The 22,742-nt window shown below is 35.3% G+C and overlaps 1 protein-coding gene across 3 annotated transcripts in view; it reads left to right on the top strand.

Moving 5' to 3' along the window:
• The window catches only part of LOC148940713 (ribosome biogenesis protein BMS1 homolog), a 140,523-nt gene extending 120,526 nt beyond the window's left edge, over positions 1-19,997 (top strand). For all 3 annotated transcript variants that reach the window (XM_089105312.1, XM_089105311.1, XM_089105310.1), the window contains exon 21: positions 19,734-19,997. In XM_089105312.1, the coding sequence (XP_088961438.1) occupies positions 19,734-19,961 (228 nt within the window). In that variant the 3' untranslated portion in view covers positions 19,962-19,997. The remainder of the gene's footprint in view (positions 1-19,733) is intronic.
• The last annotated feature ends 2,745 nt before the right edge of the window (positions 19,998-22,742 follow it).

Raw genomic sequence — 22,742 nt, 5'->3', positions numbered from 1 at the left:
ACTCAACCCCCCATGCAACTCATCCCCCGCAAAACACTTCAGCCATGTCTTTTTAAATTGACCATACTTTTCAAACGTTACTTATGTATTATACAGACCACATCGGCGAGGTAAGGCTAGGTCAAGTCACAATGTCATTCTATCGTTACTTTTCAATTAAGCTATTGAATACCTTCTAGCAATGTCTCTTGTAAGCGTCAAATCTATTAAGTATCTGATGTAAGCACCCCATTCTTTAATTACCCTTGAGGCATTCTTAACCATCGCAATACCTTTACGCTAATACCTCTTTGCAAAAAATTCACGAATCTCGTAAACTAAAGAAGTAATTACATCACTGTTGTTAGCTCCGTCATTAATCTCCAATAATGTAAATGCACCACTCATTTTTTTCCTCTACTAATATCCTTGCAAATAAAAACTATTCTCTTTGAATTCAATTCTCTTACTAATATGAATTGTAAAGAAAACTAAAAAGATACACCGGTTTTTCCGACACGGATTTAACCTAAAAAAAACTTGTATATCATGCAATAGAAATTCAGTTAATTGTGTCAGAAAAAACTTGAACCAGAACAGATTATACCCAACCTGTTTGGTACGGGCGCGTACGCAAAGTATATACCTTCAAGCAAATTCCATATGATATTTCAAATTACTATAGCTTCTATAAAAATGGTACCTCTTTGCAAATGACCCTGGTAACCCAATTACTTGAAAACCTACACACATATCTATGCCTCAGGCGTATGGTTTAAATATATAGATGCCTTACTACTGGTGCTTTTTGGTCAATCTCGTGCAAAGGAGAAACCACTATTAATGCAGAAGCATACTGCCTAACCCTCAGACAGCTCCGCAGAGCGATAAAAAAAAAAAAAAATGGTATGCTGACAAGGAAATTGTCCTTCTTCATAACAATACATGACCTCACATTGCTGGCCGGACCCGTAATTTGTGGGATAGTTTTGGCTGGGAAGTTTTAGATCACCCATAATACAGTTCTAATCTTGTGCCGAGTGATTACCATTCGCTTCTCCACCTCAAACAACACCTCAGTGGCAAACGTTACAATGATGATGACGACTTAAAAACGGAAGTGAATTCCTGGTTAGCGGAACAGGTGGCAAGTTTTTATGCAGAGGTTACTTTAAAAGTTGTTGAGAGGTATAAGTGTTATAAAAATACTTGTCAACTATGTTGTTAAATAGACTAAAGTAATGTACTTTTTGAAGATAAATTTAATTTTTTTTTAAATAATCATTCGTTGTGACGGACATTAAAAAAACACGCGTCGTATAAGATTCATTAAGCTTAGTTTTACGCATAAGCTAAGAAACTGTGGAAATTTACCTGAAAGAGGGAGGAAACACCCACTAAAAGTCAAAGAATTTTAATTAAAATTCGAATCATTAGATTCAGCGTATCAGAGAACCCTACTGTAGTGGTCTCAAGCCCCTATCTGCAAAAATGTTAAATTTTATATTATTTGTCAGAAGAGAAATCACGGATGCGTGTTAATTTGTTGTTGTTTTTTTCTAGGGGCAATCGTATCGAATCAACGGTCCTAGAACATTGGGAGAGGGCTCATTTGAACGGAAATTAAAATTGCTGGTGTCCCTTTTATTTGAAAAAAAAGATCGGACGTCTACTAGCCCCCCTCCCACCTCCCTTTTTTCCCAAAAATTGTTGAATCAAAAGTTTGAGATAGCCATTTTGTTTAGTATAGTTAAAAGGTTCCCAAGCTATACATCTAGATTTAGCATGATCCACCTAGGTCCTGAGGATAGGTCTGGGGATGAAAGTATGCTAAGGATAATATACAATCTATGAACAACCAGTTTCATAGCCACAAAGACAAATAACAGGTGACAGAATGCATTGGACTTGTATAACTAAGGCTATATATTTACAAATTAGTGGGATGGCGATAGGTTTAAGTTAGGATACTTTGCCTCCCCCCCCCCTGCTGATGTGCAAATATATAGCCCAAATTATATTATTATATAAACTAAAGTGCTATATTTTCATCATATTTTGGCATTAGGATTAACATATCTACTTCTTGGGTGTGTTCCGTATAATTAACAAGTACCTCTTTTTTTTATTAAAGAAGCAATAAGACCGATGCTTATCAGAATTTTTGAGGGGTGGTATAAATTTTTCCCATGAAAATATAAAAGGGCTATTTTCAAAATTGTCGCTGGTATCCCAGTAATTTTACCAGCTCAACTAGAGTAAAAAAGAAAAAGTTTCTATATTTTTTTTGAAAAAAAAACTAAGGTGTTGAATCGACAAGGAAAAAGAAAATTAAAAAGAAAAAGCAAATATTTCTATTACATCACTACTACTACTACTACAAACAACCCACCGCAGCACCAGGCCACCTGAGGCAAACACAGTAAAGCCCGCTCCTCCTCCAGCCTAATTTAATTAACGCCTCTCTTTTTACACCCGTCCACGACGTTCCCATTTCCTTTAAATCTTTTTTTATGACGTCCTCCCACCCCAGACGAGGACGGCCTGCTTTCTGTATTAGCCCTAGATGGTTGGCCGTAAAGAATAATCTTCGGTAATCTATCATCCTTCATCCGCACAACGGGCTCTAGCCACCTCAACCTTTCTTTCATTATAGCCCTAGAGAGCGGTATTGAACCACATTTTTCGTATAGCCTATTGTTTGAAATACGGTCAGTCAGCTGGGTACCCAGATCAATCCGTAAGCAATTTCTCTGGAAAACATCTAGCAAATCGTCATCCGCTTTTCGGAGCGTCCATACTTCAGAGCCATATTTGACCACTGTCATCACTGTAGCTTCTAATATTCTAATCTGGTTCTGCAGACTTATCTTCCTATTCTTCCAAACTTTTTTTAACTGTGAAAAAACACCCTGAGCCTTGGCTCTTCTACTTTTAACATATTCACTCCTCCCACCATCTTTACTAATAATAATACCAAGTTAAGTGAAGCTGCCCACTTGATCAATCTTTTCATTACCCAACGTCGCCTTTTCATCTTCACTTATTCCTAGCCTTAGTGACTTAGTCTTCCTAACATTAAATTGCAAACCAATTCTAGCACCCTGAACTCGCAAAGTCTCTAAAAGTTCATTCATTTTGTTCACACTTTCATCTAGGATGCTTAAATCATTAGCATAATCAAAGTCCAGGAGACCTTTTCCTCCCCATTTGATTCCGTGGTCTCCCGCTGCCTTTTATGTGCTCCTTAAGACAAAGTCCGTCAAAATAATCCATATAAAGGATAGAACACAACCCTGCTTAACTCGTGATTTAATACAAAACCAGCTGCTAATCTCATTTCCTGCCTTAACCGCAGCAGTGTTATTCTCGTACATAGCACTAATTACTTTAATGTATTTGTCTGGTATACCATACAAGGATAAAACCTTTACTAAAGCTCTTGTATCAACAGAATCGAACGCTTGCTCATAATCTATAAAACTGAGGACCAAAGGTGTTTGAAAACTCAGGCACTTCTCAATTATTAGCCTAAGAGTGAAAATTTGGTCGCCACATCCTCTACCTTTTCTAAAACCGCACAGTTCTTCTCTTAAAACTTTGTCTACGGCATCTCTCAGTCTAAAAAAAGTGTCATATTACTAAGTAATTTAATACCTATATAGAGACCAGTCTAATGCCTCCATAATTAACACACTCATTTTTATCGCCTTTCTTATGAAGTGGCTTAATTAAAGTTTTCCTAAAATCGTTAGGTACTTCCCCTTTTTGGAAAATCATATCCATAATCTTCAGTAACTTATTTCGAACCTCGGAGCCACCATATTTAAGAATCTCATTTGCCACCCTTTCACCACCTGGACCTTATTATTTTTTTATCTTTTTAGTACTGTCGCTAATTCCTCCTCACAAAACAAATCTTCCTTCACATCCAAGGTATCACAAACTTTTCCATTTTCCTCTATATCTTTTCCTGCATCTCGATCTCGGTTAAGCAAACCCTCCAAATGTTTGACCCATTTTTTTTTAGTTTTTTTCCTTATCGCTAATTTCAGCCCCAGTCTTATCTTTAAGTGGGCCAAGTCCGGATTGACTAATCCCTCTTAATTTATAAACATGCCAGTACAATATTTTACTATTATGCCGTCTAGCTGCATCTTCTAGATTTTCGGCAATCTTATCCATGGCCTCCACTTCACACCTCCTTAGTTCAACTTCTATTATATCACAGATAACCTATCCTCCTATTATATAACAGAGATATTACATTCTCCTTTGCTACATTCTATTATATCACAGATAACCAATTTCCAGTGATCTGGTATAAGCCAATGGGACCAATTCCGGAAAATACATTGAGGAAGCAAGGATTTTGTTCTATTTTCTGAATAAAAATGTAAAAGGGCATTTTCAAAATTTCAAGGGTAATTTTCGCTTAAGAAAAAACAAAACATCAATCTAAAGGTATTTTTCCACATCTAAGGGGATAATTTTACCCCTTTCCTGTAGGTACACCTTTATAGACATAGTAAAAAAAAGAAACAGTTATTAATTGTAATGATTAACAGTATTATAATTCTAGTGAATTTTTTTCCACCGGGTGGCAACCCTGGAAACAATAAACTATCTGACAATATTAAAAATCTTTGTACATTAGTTTGTTGAATCTATTCGCTAAATTTTATTCTGCTTTATTCAATTGAACCCTTTTTTTTTAGTAATTTTAGTAATTTGATTTACTGTCTTATGTTTCAAAGTAGAAGACTTTTTAGTATATTGTGTCAGTAAGAATGGTTTGATATCTATGTGAAAAACTCTTTGTGATAATGTGCCGATAGTGTAGTTACATGTGCCCCCTAGATGTTTTTGCTCCGTCCCACCCCCTAGACTCTGAAAATTTTCTTTTTTGTGTATTTTCATTCAAAAATATGAACAAAGACAAATTCCCCCCCCCCCTCCCCAGGTTTTTAAAATATATTTCGACCCCCTGCCCATGGGTGCCGGCAAGGGGGTGCAGGGGGGCCATGCCCCTCTCCCCCCTGGAAATTTGGGACTATAATGTAATTATAAGGAAACCAAAAGAAAAAAGCAGAATATGGAAAAATCATGGACAAAATGTGTATTGCCCCATTGCTGACTGCCTGCCAGTAGATTTTGACCCTATAACGAAAGTGCAAGAGCCTAACTATTGATAACACTAAATCAAAGAATCAGCTTTTTATGGTGATACTAAATATGTATTTGTTTATTACTAATTAGTGCAGTTATTAGTACACAAGAAAGTTTGTATAATTAAAGAAAACGCAAGGAAAACAACTTAATAAGGGGCGGTTTCGGTAAAAATATGCCGTCAACTTTTGCTTGCATTGCAAGAGTACCAATGAGCTGATATATGAAGCCACTATAATCAGAAATATTTCCCCTGAATGGAATGCTGGGAATTTTTGTATTTTCCCCCTGAGTGGATACGTTTTTGTGTTTTATTATCATTTATTTATTTTTCCAGGAGTGATTGCATTTGTCTAGTCATCACTTTGAAAAAGATTTAATTTTTTTACAGTTATGAAGTATAAAGGTATCGAATATATTGGTTCTTGGTATTCAAAATTAAATTAAAAATATTGAATTAGAAATTTCATTTGATTTCCTTAATCTTTGTTTAATATTTTACTCTGAACAAACTACTTTGATAATGCGTTACTTTTTTTTTTATAAACAATTGAGTCTAAAGGCTTTAAATATTTTGGTGTTTGATAATCAAGTTCAAAACTGTCGATATTGTTAAAAAATATCCGTCCAGCGCTGCTGTATTGCTCAGCAAAACTGAATGCTGGGTTTGAAACTGAAAAACTGAGTTTATATTTTTGATTCTGAAATTAAGATGTTGCTTTCTTTATTTTTTTTTATTAATTACTTTTTCCATTTTTATATACTTTTACTTTGATTAACATACTTTTTTCATTGCCTTTAGAAAAATGTTTGTCTCTAAGCTTCATTATATAGAAAAAAAGTTTTACCAACTGAAAGTAAGGAGCAACATCAAAACTTAGAACGAACATAAATTATTAAGTCTGTGAGGGGGGTTGTCCCCCTCCTCAAAATACCTCGCTATTCACGGTACAGTTTTTTGGCACTTTAAAAAAGTTACTTATTATTCTAATTAAACAATCCTTGTGTTTCAGGAGTCGTTTTTAAAGAATTGGGACAAAATTTAAACTTTAGCGCAAAGAGCGAAGTTTTGAGGAGGCCCCCCTCATATACCTCATAATTTCTTTTCGTTTTAAGTTTTAATATTGCTCCTTACTTTCAATTGAAAAAACTTATTTTCTTATTTAATTTCTGATCGTTTTTTAAATAAAGCCAGAATACCTGGCTCAACCTCCACGGAAAAATCCCCCTCCCCACAGAAATATCATCTGGACAATTCAATCCTGGTGAGAATTTACCCCGGACAATTACCATTAACATCTCCACGCCTAAAATGGAATCGGTAAAGAAAAAGCAAGACATATAAAGAAATTTCGTATAGGAATTCTGGCAAATTCATCAAGTGTAAAAATTCCCCTGAAAAGTCTACCCCCTGAAAACTTCCCTCTTCATGGAAAATTCTCTCTGTGTAAAATCGTCCCAGCAGAAAATCCTTCCTCCCCTCCCCACCCGAAAAATGTATGCATATTCCCAATAATAAATAAAACAAGAGGTTATTTTTATAACTTATAAACCTTTCCTCAGGGGCTGTAGGGGGTCATTTTACCTCTAAAGACGTAGTTATTGGGCCTTTCAACTATGCTGAAGAGAAAGCTATCTCAAAATTTTGAACTTGAAACCTCTACAGTAGGGTTCTTTGACACGCTGAATCTGATGGTGTAATTTTCGTTAAAATTCTATGACTTCGAGGGGTCTTTCCTCCTTTTTGAGAAAATCAGACAAATTTTCTCAGGCTCTTAGCTTTTGATGGGTAGAACTAAATTTAATGAAACATATATATTTGGAATCAGCATCATAAGCCAATTCTTTTTATATATGAACTGATATCAAAGCTCAGTCTTTTAGAGATTCGGTTATTGTTGAGCCGAATTGCTCCGTACTTACAGTTCATTACCACGAACTGTCTGATTACCCGTCGAAATCCAAACAGAGATCATTGAAATATTGATCGTTTTTTCTGTGTTACCAAAAGTACTGCAATCGTTTAATTTTACTGTTTCGTGAAATCTAATTAAACAAACAGATAAGGGTTTTCAGCTAAAGCGAGGAAGGACATTGAAAAGCAAAACACATAAGGATTACTAAGTATTAAAGCCAGATTGCCCCTTCTCAACAACTGGCTCAATAAAGAAAATTATCTTTGGTTCTTTGAAAAATCTTGTCTTTCCAATTGCAAATTTTCTTTAAAAATTTGGAAAAAATCCAAACTTCAGTGTAAAGAGTAAGGAGCTAAAGAGTATACAGTCTCTTTCATATAAAGAATAATCTGTTCAAATAGGTTTCATATCTGTTCCTTGCTTTCAGTTGAAAAGCTCTTTTTATTTAATTTCTGATTGTTTTCCAAATCATACTTAGGCCTAACCAAGATATTATTTGAGGTACCGGTATCTTAAATTCCTGTTTGATTGCCTTTGAAATGTGTAAACCAATAATTGTACGTGTATTAGTACCGTCCTACGTTTCAATTTTCAATTTCAGTTTTGGATAAAATTAGAATATACTTAAAAAAATGGCGATGAATATTAATTTTGGTAAAAAGTCCTTGTTAATATTACTGCAAAAGAATTTCGGTTGGATAAAAAGGAGTATTATTATTTGTATGGATGGAAATTCTGTGAAACTTTTGATCTTCTAAATAACTGAAGCCATCACAACCTCTACAATAGGATTTTCTTATCGATAAATATATTACATTCATTTGTTTAAATACATTGAAATACTTCATATAAATAGAAAAAGAGAATAACACCATTTAAAATTACTGAAAACTAAGTTCCTTGCGTCATTTGCTACCCCTAAAAAATTTCTTGGCGGGGCTGATGATGACCTGCCTTGCCTTTTCCACCTCTGTGCTGGTAGAATGGGAATGTAATATTTTAGTTGTATAAAGAAGTGATTTAATTAATATTCACTCTCCCCTACCTCTTTCAACATTAATGTGAAGCCTCGTGAAGAGTAAGCAGTTTGTCCATTAAAATATACCTTTTTAGGAATCTACCCTACCCCCACCTAAACAATGACTCGTCTCCCCCCTCATTGTAGCTGATATGCAATTATAGATCGCCAAACATAGCCTAATTTCATTACAAATAAAGCAAATAAACTTGGTTGAATCCAGTTCTGTCATCGTGTGGCATTACCTCTTTTACAACTAGAAATCCTAAATTATAGTTATTCATAATATTAAATCAATTAGCTTCTCAGAATTTTAAATTGATTGCAAATTCATCCTCTTCGGGGTAAAGTCGTAGTCATGTGCCCTAAAATAGCAAGAAAACAAGACTTTCCCCTGGTCCTATCTGTATAGTCACTTAAAAAAGAGCTTTAAATATACGTTTGAATGAGCTTCCTAACAATTATTTAGACCTTCGGTTTGATACAATCATCCCTAGGAAAAAACAAAACAAATAAACATGCATCGACGATGTTATTTCTGAAAAATCGAAATTCCCCATTTTGAACATCGGAGTTTGAAACCTCTACGGAAGGGCTGTCTGATATGATGTATCAAATAAAGAGGTTTTCAATATGATCGCTTGCTCTTTTTTATTGGGGGGGGGGGAGGGTCTCCTTTTTTAAAAAAACAGGGCCAAATTTTCTCAGATTTTTGGTTTTGGGTGGGTAACAATAAACTGAAAGGATTGTTCATATTTAGAATCCGCATAAAAAGCCAATACTGCTGGTGTAGCAATTGTCATGAGAGTTCCATTTTTAGTTTTGGTGAATATTGGCCCTAGTCACTTTTTACTGATATTTGGCGCTTGCCCCCCCCCCCCGTGGAAAATTTTCTGCCGGTGCCCTTGCCCCCGACCCCTCTAAATTTTGTGAATTGCTGTCACTGCGCAATATACTTAATTGTGTTACCCCAAAGGGGGAGCTGTGCTTAAGTGATGCCACTTAGTATTCTCACTCTCCCACTGCAATCACTCTCCACTTTCAACAATATTACTGGTCATTTTTGATGATTTTACTGGTTGTACAAGGTCTGCTTTAAAACTTTCAATTTATTCGAAAAAATAGGAGGGATTAGTTTTAACTCCGTCCCCTCCCTCTGAACAGAAGATTTGCTTTTGCTTTTTTATAACATCTTGAGATCATGAGCTGTAAAATCCGTGGCATTGTTCCTCTTTATTTTTCTTAAGTAATACAGATGTGGGATTCTATCTTAAGACTCCGTTTCATTTGGTGGTATACAGACACGTGTCTAGTGGACTGATTCGAGTCGTGGCCCTCACGAATGGTCTCGATTCTTCCAATTTGAGAAGAACACTTCTGAGATACTTGCCAAAAACCGTTTGCAAATCTGTTCTCAATGAGAACATCAAAAGATCAGCGCAAAATAGGAGGATCAAAGTGTGATTGAGCATACATTGCCCTGCTGACCCTCCTTTGAGAACAGCTTAGCGAACGCTTTTGGGAGAATTATCTCGTAAGTGTTAAGATTCCAGCTACAACCTTTCGGCATAGTAGCGACGAAGTGCTATGATAGAGCCATGTTTGAACGAAGCGTTTTCGTTTCTTCTTTAGCATCTTACGGTTGTTTTCCAGTATTTTGAGTGATATCCTTGAAAAAAGGTGTATGACTCTTCAAAGCTTCGCTGTTGTCGTTATTATAGGAGCCCCGACTATGATTGTATAACCTTCTATGCAAATTGACGAGGTCTTCAAATTGCTAGATATCCCTTTCTATTTAACCTTGTCTGGCATGTAATTGGGTAAATTTTAACTGTAATTGCTCAAAGCTTACTTTCTGTGGAGAAACATATCACCAAGTAAAGATTAATGCCCTCCTTCTATTGGTCTGGGGAAGTAATCCTTAATATGTTTTCTTTATTCTCGATTTTAAGCCAGTTATTCTGTGCCATGACATTCAATTTATTGACATTCAAGAATCATTTTATCCCCCCCTCCCCCCTCTCCTCCCTCTTCTTTCCTGTTTCTTAAAGTGGCGTTCACACATATCTCTTGCTAAACTTGCATGTCTAGACTCACAGTTCCTGTTTGTATGTAGAATTTGGTGCTCAGCTGCAACAAATTCCAGCTAAGCATCATGTTCTAGAGTTTAGGACTCTGCGTCTTGGATTTAAAACTTTAGAGGGAGCTCCCTTTGTCACTAAGTTTAGGCGACTATCTATGCTTAAGATTACTGTTCATGTGTATGTAAGGCTGGACTTCTGTTCCTAAGCAAATGTATGGCCAGACATACATGCCTAGATATAGACGTTCGGCTGGACCTGTATGTAAACGCTGCCTGATTATAATTATGCTGGTTACCTTATTTTTCCCGTTCTTCCTTACCCCGTTTCATAATTATTTAGATTCGTCAACATGGTGTTTTTTTTTTTTTTTAAAAATTTTTTTTTTTTTTTTTATAATTGTTTTTATAATTACTCAGGATAGCGGCAACTCTTTGGGTTCGATTTTTGAATTAGTACACGGATCTTGTAGCCAGATGCGTATAAATATTTTAAAGTTTTTTTTTTTTCGAAACCGCAGTTGAAAGGTTTTACTCTGTAGAGAGATTAGACACAATATGGACTATTTAGGAGATTAACGTGCCTAAGGTAATAATGAAAGCGTTTATTTGTATACTTCCCTGTTTTTCCCGAATTCCTTGTTGTCCCGGGAAAGGAAATTAAACTCTTTGGTCTATTTAACATTCAGAAACGGTAAGAATAAAAGGGAGATTTTTGGTTGGTATCATATCCCAAGAGATTACAGGGGTTACTTGGTTACATGATGGGAAAAGATTTGTTTTATACTGAATTTAATCATTACAAATAATTTTTTTTTACATATAAAGAGAGGGGGGTGCAAAAGTAACTGCATCGCTACTGTGTCGTGTTATTTACTAATCTGGCTTACGACAAAAATTGTTGCTAAAAACGAACTTTTCTTTCATATACTGTATGCCTATTACTCTTACTTAACTATGTTCCCGTTTGTATATGGACGGACTCGGAAAAGGGATAATATTTTTAAAAAATTGAACTATAAATTCAATGTAGTTAAGTTGTTTTTTTAGGTTTTAGGAGACATTAGACAAACAAAATTTTAACGCTCCCTTTTGATTAATTTTTTTCATATGGGGTATTTTTATTGGTATCTAGTATGCAACAAGTCAAGGAATTATTTAATGTTTTAAAGGGAAGTAATCCCTCTTCACAGTTAACAGGAAAAGTCACTTATTACTCACATTATATTTATTCCTTGATACTCAACTGTTATTTTGACTAAGATTAAGATAGACTTGTTTCCTCTTCTTCTTTTTTTAAGGTAGGTAATTGAATCCCAAAATTTTCTCGGGGTATCAAAGGCTTGTCTAGACCATATGCTTTGTAGTGCCAGGGCATATTGGTAAAACGCAGACATTAGGAGAAAACTGTGATGAAACACCTTTTTCTTCCTTTAGTATTTATGACGTATCCCCTTGATAACTCTGTCCTTTACCTGTTTTGTAGGAGAAAGGTTATGAACGTTGTTCATTTTGAGCTTCTAAAATACACTTTTCTCATGGCCACTCTGCTTTGATCAAATTAGATTGAGTTTTGAAGGCATTCTCTATTCCTTTGAAAGGTAATAAATTTTATTACAAGATAACAAAAAGTTGCAATGGCCTGTTGAAATGTTGAGAAAACAAACATTTGAAGGACTTGGAAGCGTATCCAAGAAAAACTTGATGTGTAAAGTGTATCTGAAGAGTCGTCCTCCCTTGTGTGATTAATGCATAATAGAATCAAAGCTATTTTTTAGAAGGACGAAAGTATCGAGACGGGAAGATAGATTAGTTCTAAGAGAGAGGTAGAGAAGGCAAAAGAAATATGAAGCTATAGGGGATTTAATATGGATGCATTCTATCAGATGGTACTTTGGTAGTACGAGGGGCTGTGGTCGATTGACAAATGCTTGCACAAGAACAGAACGCGAAGGCTGTGCATGTATCGTATCCAACGATGGATGTTTTTCTTATTTTTCGATTTATAAAAACGCGGTACTATTTTAGGTCCCTTTTTATGATTAATTAATTAAAAAAAAAATTCTGAAAAATAAGTTTTTAAAAGAAAAGTAAATGCCATTTTAAACTCAAGCTCAGCAGTAACAAATACCTTTTAAAATTCAAACTCAAAACGACCAGAAATTATTATTAAAGAATAAATGAAACCCCAAACGAACAGAAATTAAATAAACAATCATAGCAAAAACATACAACAAGTAATAATATAAATGAACCTTTATTGAAGTACAAATGAAACTTAAAACGAACAGAAATTAAATAAACAATCAATGCAAACAAACATACAATAGATATAATTAATAAATAAATCTTAAAACGAGTGAAACTTAAATTGAATGTGCAAATCAAGCTTGAAACGAACAAAAATGACCACAAACAAGAGTTTGGGTATGACCTCCTTCTCTCACTGTAAAACTCCAAAACCTACTGCGTCATTGGCGCTTTACTGAAAACTATATGCGTCTTGAACAGTCTTGGAAAGTATAAACAACATCAAATTGAATATTTGATGTATAATGATATTAATAGTTGAAAGATCCATCAGTTCAAGAATTTATTTCACTGTAATTGTATTTTTATTTTCAATGCTGTATTAACTGGAAAAGAAAATATTTGTAATATAATCCGTTTTCAGTCAAGCGCCAATGACGCAGTAGGTTTTTGGTTTTTATTTACAGTTAGGAAATGAGGCAGTATCCAAACACTTGTTTGCAGTGAAACTACATTCGTCTTTAACAGCTTTAAAAAGAGCTAATAAATTAAACTGAATATTTGATGTATAATGATGTTAATTGCTGAAAGCTTATCAGTTCAAAATATTACTATAATTTTAATGTTTATTTTCAATATTAAGTACAAAAGAAAATGTTTGTCATAAAATTGGTTTTCAGTAAAGCGCCAATGACGTAGTAGGTTTTAGACTTTTACAGTGAGAGAAGAACCGACAACGCCTATGCCCTGGGCTCTATGGGGGGGGGGCGTTTTTTTTATCTAATTTTTGAGCAATTTCCAAAAAACTGGCTATCTCAAAATTTGTAGTGGACGGATTTGGAGAAAAAAGAGCGTGGGGTGGGGGCTAGTTTAACTCTCTTGGCTCTTAAAAAGTGAACTAGAACTTTCAATTTCCAATCAAATGAGCCCTCTATGAAGTTTATACGACTTAGGGCATAAATTAGAACACCTTCCCCTGTGCCCTGGGGGGTTCTATTGACACCAGATTTTTTCTTATCCGACCTTTGAACTATTTTTAACAAGATGTCTATCTCAAAATTTTCATCAGATGGGTTGGGGGCTAGCTGCCCTCAGATCTCTTTTGAGTATTAAAAAGTGAGCTCGAACTTTCAATATCCAATCAAATGAGCCCTCTCTGAGGTTTATACGAGTATCCCTTTCATACGAATAATATACGCCCCAGGGCATAACTTACAACGCCTGCCCCCGGGCCCTGGGGGGTTGTGACGACACCTGAGTTTTGTTATCCGACTTTTGAGAAATTTTTGACTTAATGCCTATCTCAAAATTTTTATCGGATGCATTTGGGGGAAAAGGGGCGTGGGGGGGGCTAGTTGCCCTCCGATCTCTTTTGATTCTAAAAAACTTAACTAGAACTTTCAATTTCCAATCAAATCAGCCATCTGAATTTATTACGAGCATCCCTTCAATAAGAACCATATATTCCCCCAGGGCATAACTTACAACCCCTGCCCTCGGGCCCTGGGGGGCTGTGTTGACCCCTGAGTTTTCGTTATATGGTCTTTGAACTATTAAAAAAAGCTGTATCAAAGTTGTTATCGGATGGGTTTGAGGAAAAAACGGTGTGAAGGGGGGGGAGGCTATGTGGCCTCCAATCTCTTTTGACTCTTAAAAACTGAACTAGAACTTTCAATTTCCAATCAAATGATCCCTCTTTGAAGTTAATACAAGCATCCCTTCCATAAGAACCATATATGCCCCCAGGGCAGAACTAACAACGCCTGCCCCCAGGCCCTGGTGGGTTGTGTCAACACTGGAATTTTTGTTATATGATCTTTAAACTATCTTTAACAAAATAGCTATCTTAAAATTTTTATTGGATGCATTTTGGAATTAAGGGTTGCGGGAGGAGGGGAAAGCTGTTTACCCTCTAATATCTTTAGACGCCTAAAAAGTGACCAAGAACTTTCAATTTCCAATCAAACGAGCCCTCTTTAAATTTTATACAAGCATCCCTTCCATATGAGCCATATATGCACCAAGAACATAACTTATAACTCTTGCCCCTGAGGACTGTGGTGGGAGTGTCCTGCTCAAACATATAATTTCCAGAGCTTTCAACTACGTTGAACAAAATAGCTATATCAAAATTTTGATTTGATGTGTTTGGGGAAATGCTGGGCGTGGAAGGGGTGTCAGTTGCCTTAGAATCATTTTCGACTATTAAAAAGGAAACTAGCCATTTAAATTTCCAATCGAATGAGCCCTTTCTGAAGTTTCTACTACAACGTTGTCTATACAAAACCTTATATGCCCCCAGGGCATAACTTACAACCCTTGCCCTGATGGCTGTGGCAGAGTTGTCATCCTCAAAGACCTAATTTCCAGAACTTAAAACTACGTTTGATAAAATTGCTATCTCAAAATTTTGATTGGATGTGTTTGGGGAAAAGGTGGGCGGAAGAGGGGGGTTAGTTGCCCTCAAATCACTTTCGACTATTAAAAAGTGCACTAGCCCTTTGAATTTCCAATCGAATGAGCCTTTTTTGAAGTTTCTACGACAACGCCTTCTATAAAAACCTTATATGCCCCCAGGGTATAACTTAAAACCCTTGCATTGAGGGTTTTGGGGAGTGTCCTCCTTAAAAACATATTTTCCATCTGGAAATCAACTACGCTGAACAAAATGGTTATCTCAAATTTTGATTGGATGTGTTTGGGGGAATGATGAGCGTGGGGGGGGGGCTAGTTGCCCTGCAATCACTTTCGACTATTAAAAAGGGCGCTAACCCTTTGAATTTCCAATCGAATGAGCCTTTTTTTGAAGTTTCTTCGACAACGCCTTCCATTAAAACCTTATATGCCCCCGGGGCATAACTTAAAATCCTTGCCCTAAGGGTCGTGGGGGAGTGTTCTCCTCAAAAACATATTTTCTATCCGAAAATCAACTACGCTGAACAAAATGACTATCTCAAAATTTTGATTGGTTGTGTTTGGGGAAATGATGGGTGTGGGGGGGGGCTAGTTGACCTCCAATCACTTTCGACTATTTAAAAGGACTCTAGCCCTTTTTAATTAAAAGGGCTGATGAGCGTGGGGGGGGGCTAGTTGCCCTGCAATCACTTTCGACTATTAAAAAGGGCACTAGAACTCTCGATTTCCAATCGAATTAGCCCCCTTTGAATTTTCTACGACGACCCCTTCCATATGAAGTGCGTATGGAAAAAAATAATAATAAATAATAAAACATTGGAGCCGTATGGCCTTTACTATAGGCAACGCTACAGCGTTGCCTCTGATTGCGTATGGTAAATGTTCTTGTATTGGGTTGATCGCTTCAATCAATTGAAAGTAATGTCCCAGAATTATTTTGTATGCAGAAATAGCAAATAGGAGATGTCGTTCTTCTTTAGACCTTGGATCCTACTTTGGCTCTAGAGGTTCCCAGAATGTCGGATATATCCTCACCCAGCGTATTTCGGAAATCGTGGCGTCTAAAAATCTTGAGTAACCTAACCTCGTGGATGAGAACTGGTTTCCCATTCCATATTTCTGTTAAATGTGTACTTAAATAGAAGCCATGGCACAGTATAATGTTCTTGCATAGTCCCCACATATTTGTACGACAAACAAACGGTTATAAAATAGTCTATCGCAGGACTTCAAGCACCCTATGAATTCCTTGTGTTTTTGAAGATTTTTTGTTTTTTTGTTTTTCTGAATCTGTAATGCCTCTCAATTATAAAAGTTCCAAGTCACTAATAAAAATGAAAATCTGCATTTTAAGTGGATGTGCTAGGCTGCTTCCCCCTCTAAAACCTTGTCAGTGGCCCGACAGAAGTGAGGGTGGAAAACCAATCTTCTTCCTCCTATCACAATCAACATAAATCATTTAAGCTGAGATAAGCAGGTATGAACCCAGCACATGCAAGAGTTCATTTTTTGTGGTTATTTCATTCCTTCAGAAAACCAGAAAAATACCTTTTTGACCATCCCATAAATTGTTTAAATTGTAGTTACATGGTTTTGGGAGAGGATTTGAATTATTTGACAAATGCAATCTGAAGTAATTCTGATTATCATTCTTACCATATTAGGAATGCGGATAAGCTAGTATATGATATGATATTATATAATATGATAAGCTAGTATAGGAGAAAAGAAATACAACGAGATCAGCTCATGTGTTTCGTCACGTAAGTGTAACCCTCTGGAACAACCTCCCGGACAGCATTACTGGCTCTGAATCAGTTTTTTTCATTTAAATCACAGGCTAAAAAGTTCCTATTTGGTCGAGATGCATGGTGAGAGCAGGTCCCTTGTGAGGGTTTAGTTTTTTTTTTCTCTCTTTCTTATTTTTCTTTTTTTCTTTCTTCTTCTTACTCTGTTTCTTTTTTTAGTGTATTTATATATTATTGATTAAGCGAATTAATTAATTAATTGAGTCACTACACACAGGTAGTTTGACCTTCTAGTAGTGGCTATATTTGTTTAATTTGATTTGTTGTTTTGTAAATTGATCAGTAAAGGAATCTCATCTCAAAGTGTTTTACACTGCACTATTCTCTTATGAACCACAGACTGTACGGAAGGTCACTAACGCCAGATTGATATGTTGTAGCTGGTCTTTTAAATTTATTTTTAAATTTCTTTGCATATATTTCACATATTTAATTATATTCACTAACGGCATACATTATAACAGTCTTTTAAAATTATATTTAAGTTCATTTCTATATATTTCACATATTTCATCATATTCACTAAAGGCCTATTTATGTATTATAACTGGTTATTCAAAATTATATTTAATTGTTGTGCATATATTTCGTTAAGTTTTTTCACATACACTGTATTAAATTTGCTTGAAAGTTGCCAAAGTGGTATAAGAACAAGCTAGCCAATATATAAGTGTAAAGAAGTTTTGTGTCAAAATCCTAGGGGGGGGGGGGCAAATTTGGAGCCTGTTTTGTCAAACTGAAAAATGAGCCATATAGTACCATAAAGGCAAAGATATACTAAAGAAAACCGACCCGTTTCTGTGGATACTTGAAGTTATACAGGATTATCTCAGTTTTGACAAGATTTTTGAAGAAACTAAATTTAAGCTGGGGGGATACTGGGGTCGGGGGGGCAGTTATCCCCCTGCCCCATAGCAAACTACGCACCTAAAGTTTTGCCAGGACCATAGACGTATCAATTAATAATAGATTGTAGACAGCGTGTGTTTTGATGAGCTCCTGGCGCTTTTTTCTTATCCCACCAGGAAATATTTCCTCGTGTGCTTGAAGCAGGCAAATCCTATTGTCTAGTTCTGCTTCTCTTCTACGTACTACCACCATTGACTGCTAGGTTTCCAGTGGGTGTTTACCTGCTTGCGTATTACAATGCTTTTGTCTTTTTATTCAAGCAATTTCACTCAAATGTGTTAAATGTGTACTTAAATAGAAGCCATGGCACAGTATAATGTTCTTGCATAGTCCCCACATATTTGTACGACAAACAAACGGTTATAAAATAGTCTATCGCAGGACTTCAAGCACCCTATGAATTCCTTGTGTTTTTGAAGATTTTTTGTTTTTTTGTTTTTCTGAATCTGTAATGCCTCTCAATTATAAAAGTTCCAAGTCACTAATAAAAATGAAAATCTGCATTTTAAGTGGATGTGCTAGGCTGCTTCCCCCTCTAAAACCTTGTCAGTGGCCCGACAGAAGTGAGGGTGGAAAACCAATCTTCTTCCTCCTATCACAATCAACATAAATCATTTAAGCTGAGATAAGCAGGTATGAACCCAGCACATGCAAGAGTTCATTTTTTGTGGTTATTTCATTCCTTCAGAAAACCAGCAGGAAATCCCACCAGGAAATCTCATCCCACCAGGAAATATTTCCTCGTGTGCTTGAAGCAGGCAAATCCTATTGTCTAGTTCTGCTTCTCTTCTACGTACTACCACCATTGACTGCTAGGTTTCCAGTGGGTGTTTACCTGCTTGCGTATTACAATGCTTTTGTCTTTTTTATTCAAGCAATTTCACTTTTTTTTTTTTTTTTTTTTTTTTTTTTTTTTTTTGTTCTTAACTGGTCTTATTTCTGGATACAAGCTCAGAACAATCTTTGATTGATTTGAGTTTCGATTGCTTAGCATCATTTGTTGTTAAATTAAGTTATCAAGTAATAAGCGTGTTACACTTGATTTACTAATTAAATTGGTTTACAAAGTATATGGATGTATTATTGCTTAAACTTCATTTTGTTTTTATTGCTTTGCGTAACTCGCTTAATCCCCAGGTAATTGCTAAGTAAAGTGGTTATATCTTCGTTACGAAAACAGGTGTTAAGTGACATTTTGTTCCTGTTCTTAAGGTTTGGCCTGCCCAGCACTTGAAATGAAGCTATTTCTTCCCAAGTTTTCTGAGTAAAATTATTCGGTAACCATGTTACAATACCCGAAAAAAGGCTGATACTGCATAAATAGCTATTCTTTAATTGCAATGTGGTCAAGGCCTGACTGATATTTCTCCATATTTCTCTGCAAAATTCTTTTATTAAAAAAGAAAAAAGAAAGGTCTTCCTGAGCCATTGATGGCGTATGAAGCGTCGAATCGACGTTTCAGTTGTTGGGTCTCTTACAGGGACAAGTAGCAAGTTTGTAGCCTAACCTTGCTGCGGCGGGGATCGAAACCTGGTGCTTCGTATTGACAAGCAGAGCATCAATCCACTGTGCTACAACAAGGTTAAATGTTTTTGTTGTTATTTCAATATTCAACATAATGGTTATAGTGCAGTTTTTCCCCTCTTTTGAACTAAAACAGCATAATACAAAAATTTTTGACATTCAGAATTTTTTTTCCTTAATAGGTTATCAGAGTCGCTTGCAGTTTAGCTTCATCCGTTTTCGTAAACTTATTAAAGCACAATGTAGAAACAAAAAAGAGCGAAAAAAGATCAACAAAAGAGGAAAGTAAGGAAGTAAAACAGCTAATCATTTCCAATTTTGCTTTCAGTTTATTTGGATCCCAGTCACCGACCCCCCTCCCCCCAAATAAATGCCTGGATATAACCCTACTACAAACATTAAGTTTGTTAATTTTGTTAGTATGTTTTGTTTTTTGGTTTTTATTGTTGTTTTTTTTTAATTTATTTTTGTAAAAAAGTAGCTGATCGCATGTTCTGAACTTAACACTATAATAAAAAAATTGATGCTTCATTACGTTCAAAAAATGTGTAATCATTAGATTTTTTGAGTCGTTGGGAATGTTAGATATTAATACTCGTAAGGGTTTTTTTCCTTTATTTCTCCTTTTTCGTATACATATCGCTTAATTTGTGTTTATACATAGGTTCTTGGATTGATGAAAATACTCAAGACCCGCTACACAGAGAGGCAAGATAAACTTCACAAAGAGGCAGTTCAAAGAATTAAGGAACATCGAAAGAAAGTGGAAGCATCAGAAGAACAGAAACTAAAAAGACAAAGAGAATTGAAGCAAAAAGTATCTCGTGTCCTTAGCAAAATGGAAGCAAAGAAGGAAAGAGATTTCGGTAAAATAAGGAAGAAGAAAAGATGATAGTTAATTAATTTTCAATTAAACGATATTGAAATGTTTAAACTTTGAAGTGTTTACCAAAGATTCAGGATTATCAGAATTGTTGGTAATTAAGCACCAAGTTTTCAAAACTCCTAATCAACACAGTCATCACCTCCTTAATCAAATTTAATTTTGCTTAAAATAAAATTTTGTAAAAAGAACCATAGCTATGGTTGCATTTGACATGGGTAATATTAGTTAAAGTAATATTATTCTAAATTATCTGTATTCTTATTATTGTTGGTTTCTGAAACTTCCAATCTTTAAAAATACTTTTTAGATTTGGAATCCAAGGAATTTACATTCCAAATAGCCTCAAAGAAATAGAATGAACCTATTGCATCGTAAAAATTTCGAAGGACTGAGATTCAGTTAGGTTGTTTGAAGAAAAAAAAATCCGAATTGGAAAATACTCAGTAGACTTGCTTCTTTGTGCTCCTAGTATTAGCGTTGCTTTGTCTGCAGTGGTATCAATTGGGTTGAGTGGCATTGTCCAAACCCCTAGATTTTAAAAAATATCTTTTTTGAGTTTTTTTTCATTGAAAATGTCTTGCTTGGTATTTTCATTGGAAAAATAAATGCTCCACCCCTCCCCTGTCTCTTTTTTCGTGAATTGGCGTGACTGTTTGTCTAGTCCCGCCAAATTTGTGTATAGAAAAAGAAAAATAAAGCCCCCTATATTCTTGTGCTAGATACACTTTTGAGGCCATGGCATACCTGCATAAAGAAATGTCTGTTTAAAACAGGGCAAACAATTAGATGAGATATTTTTTAATGATAAACTATTAGGTGAATCTATAATTGAATTCGTCGTCACTTTTCGAACGGTTCGAGTGAGAGTTTAAGAATTTTTAGGAGGGGGGGGGGTAAGAATTTAAAAATCGAGCACTACACGCGTTCTCTAGACTGACAATGAAAAATTGTTGTTTGTAACTAATAAGACTAGACAATACACCTTTCTTCAAATATCTGTTTGAAATTGATACGGACGACAACATTCAGAAAGAAGCCGGAAATGGTTAATTTTTTTCAGAATTTGATGTGAAAAGATGTAAATTATCCTTTGCGGAATTTACAGTTAACAAAACTTCTGCAAGGAAATCAGTCTTTCTAAAAAGAAATAGACCGCTTAGTTTTTGTAGTTTCGCTGAAATATTTTATTTGTGTTTAAATTTATTGTTCTCTTCTCAAAAAGTCCGACCAAATAGAGAGTAAAATATGACGTTATGAAAATATATCCCAATCTGTTATCGTAAACTGGGAAAAATTATAGATTTTTGTTCTTTTCTTATATTGGCTATGGAAATTTGAATGTTCATTTAATCTGAAAATTAAAACTTGGGCGCGCGTTTAGCTGTAGCCATTTAATTCCAAATTTATAGGAAAATAGTGACTTGGATAATTATGCAAAAAGTATAAGACTCAACTGTGCCAAGTTCAAAATAGGTTAGAAAAAGGCGTAGTTTTAGCCGCTTTGGGCGATACTTAGGGTTAAAATTTTAGAGGTTCTATCTTCGTTGACTAATAACAATAATTTCCTGAGTTTTAGTTTTCATAATAAAAATGATTTTCATTCATAGTTCTAGAACCGTAGGACTAAAAAGCACTAGTAGCTTGAAAAATATTCTTAAAAACAAGCTGGAGCATAAAAGTATTTTTGTTTAGATGAATAAAGTTTTGAGATTCACAATCCAGTAGATTTTTAGTTCTTTTTTGTGTTGGCGGCGAAAATTTGGACATTCATTTTATCTTTAAATTGAAACTTAAGCTTACATTCTTGCTGTAGCCATTCCATTCCATAACTAAATTAAAACAGCGATTTAGATAATTCTGTATATTAAACACAACTGTGCTATCTGGCTATTTCTGGGAATAATGAACATAGGATCGTATAAATCTTTACTGAATCAACTGATACTTCTTCCCTCCTATGGGAAAATCTAATCAATTTCATCTAGCTATATGTTCCACTGCTTTGTATAATATGCCATGAAATTATTCTAAACATCCCGTTTTGTGACCATTATCCATTTTATCTTTCTAACATAACGTGACCTATTATCATATAAATATTAATGAACAAGATATCTGCCCCTGTTCCCAAGCTCTAGAGAGAAAACGCTTTGCCTGATAATATTTCTTTAATCCTATTTTGTCCTCGGATTCTTTAATAGAGGTCGAGTGATTTAGACTTGACATTGGTAACTTAAAGTGAATATCGAAAGACAATAGACAAATCAAGATTGGGCACTGTATATCTTAGAAAATGTGACAAATTATTCCATTATTTGGTTGGGATAGTGCTTTTTTGTGTAGATTGCACGCTGCACACGATACTCGGGTTTCTGATCTCACTTAATCCTATGTTTCTAGATGTTAGATAAATAGGAGAGAATTCAATAATGCTTACGTACCTCGCGTTTTATCTTTTGGCAAGCTTTAGAATTATAACAAATCCGAAACTTCATGAGAATGTAATATATACTGTATTTAAAGCCTTGTTTTTAGTCCACCCACATCCAACACGGAGTTTGACAAGGGTTGTGCAAATTATCGTTTTGAATGCTTGATAACTTTAATTCAAAATCTTTGGCGCGTTAAATTTTGGTGCGTTACAATTTTGAGGAACCCGTGTTCAACATGCTTGGAACCCGTAAGATGAAAACGCTTTAAAGTTTTGGTGGGTTGAACATGGAGAACCTGAAAACAATTTTTGTCGAACCCGCTCAAAACACGCTTCAAACCGGTGCCTGAATACAC

The sequence above is a fragment of the Artemia sp. Qi Xiang Cuo genome, chromosome 19 (genome assembly GCF_049724085.1).
Source record: "Artemia sp. Qi Xiang Cuo chromosome 19, ASM4972408v1, whole genome shotgun sequence".
Classification (NCBI taxonomy): domain Eukaryota; kingdom Metazoa; phylum Arthropoda; class Branchiopoda; order Anostraca; family Artemiidae; genus Artemia; species Artemia sp. Qi Xiang Cuo.
Note: the sequence above shows the minus strand (reverse complement) of the source record. Positions and strands in the feature narration are given on the sequence as shown.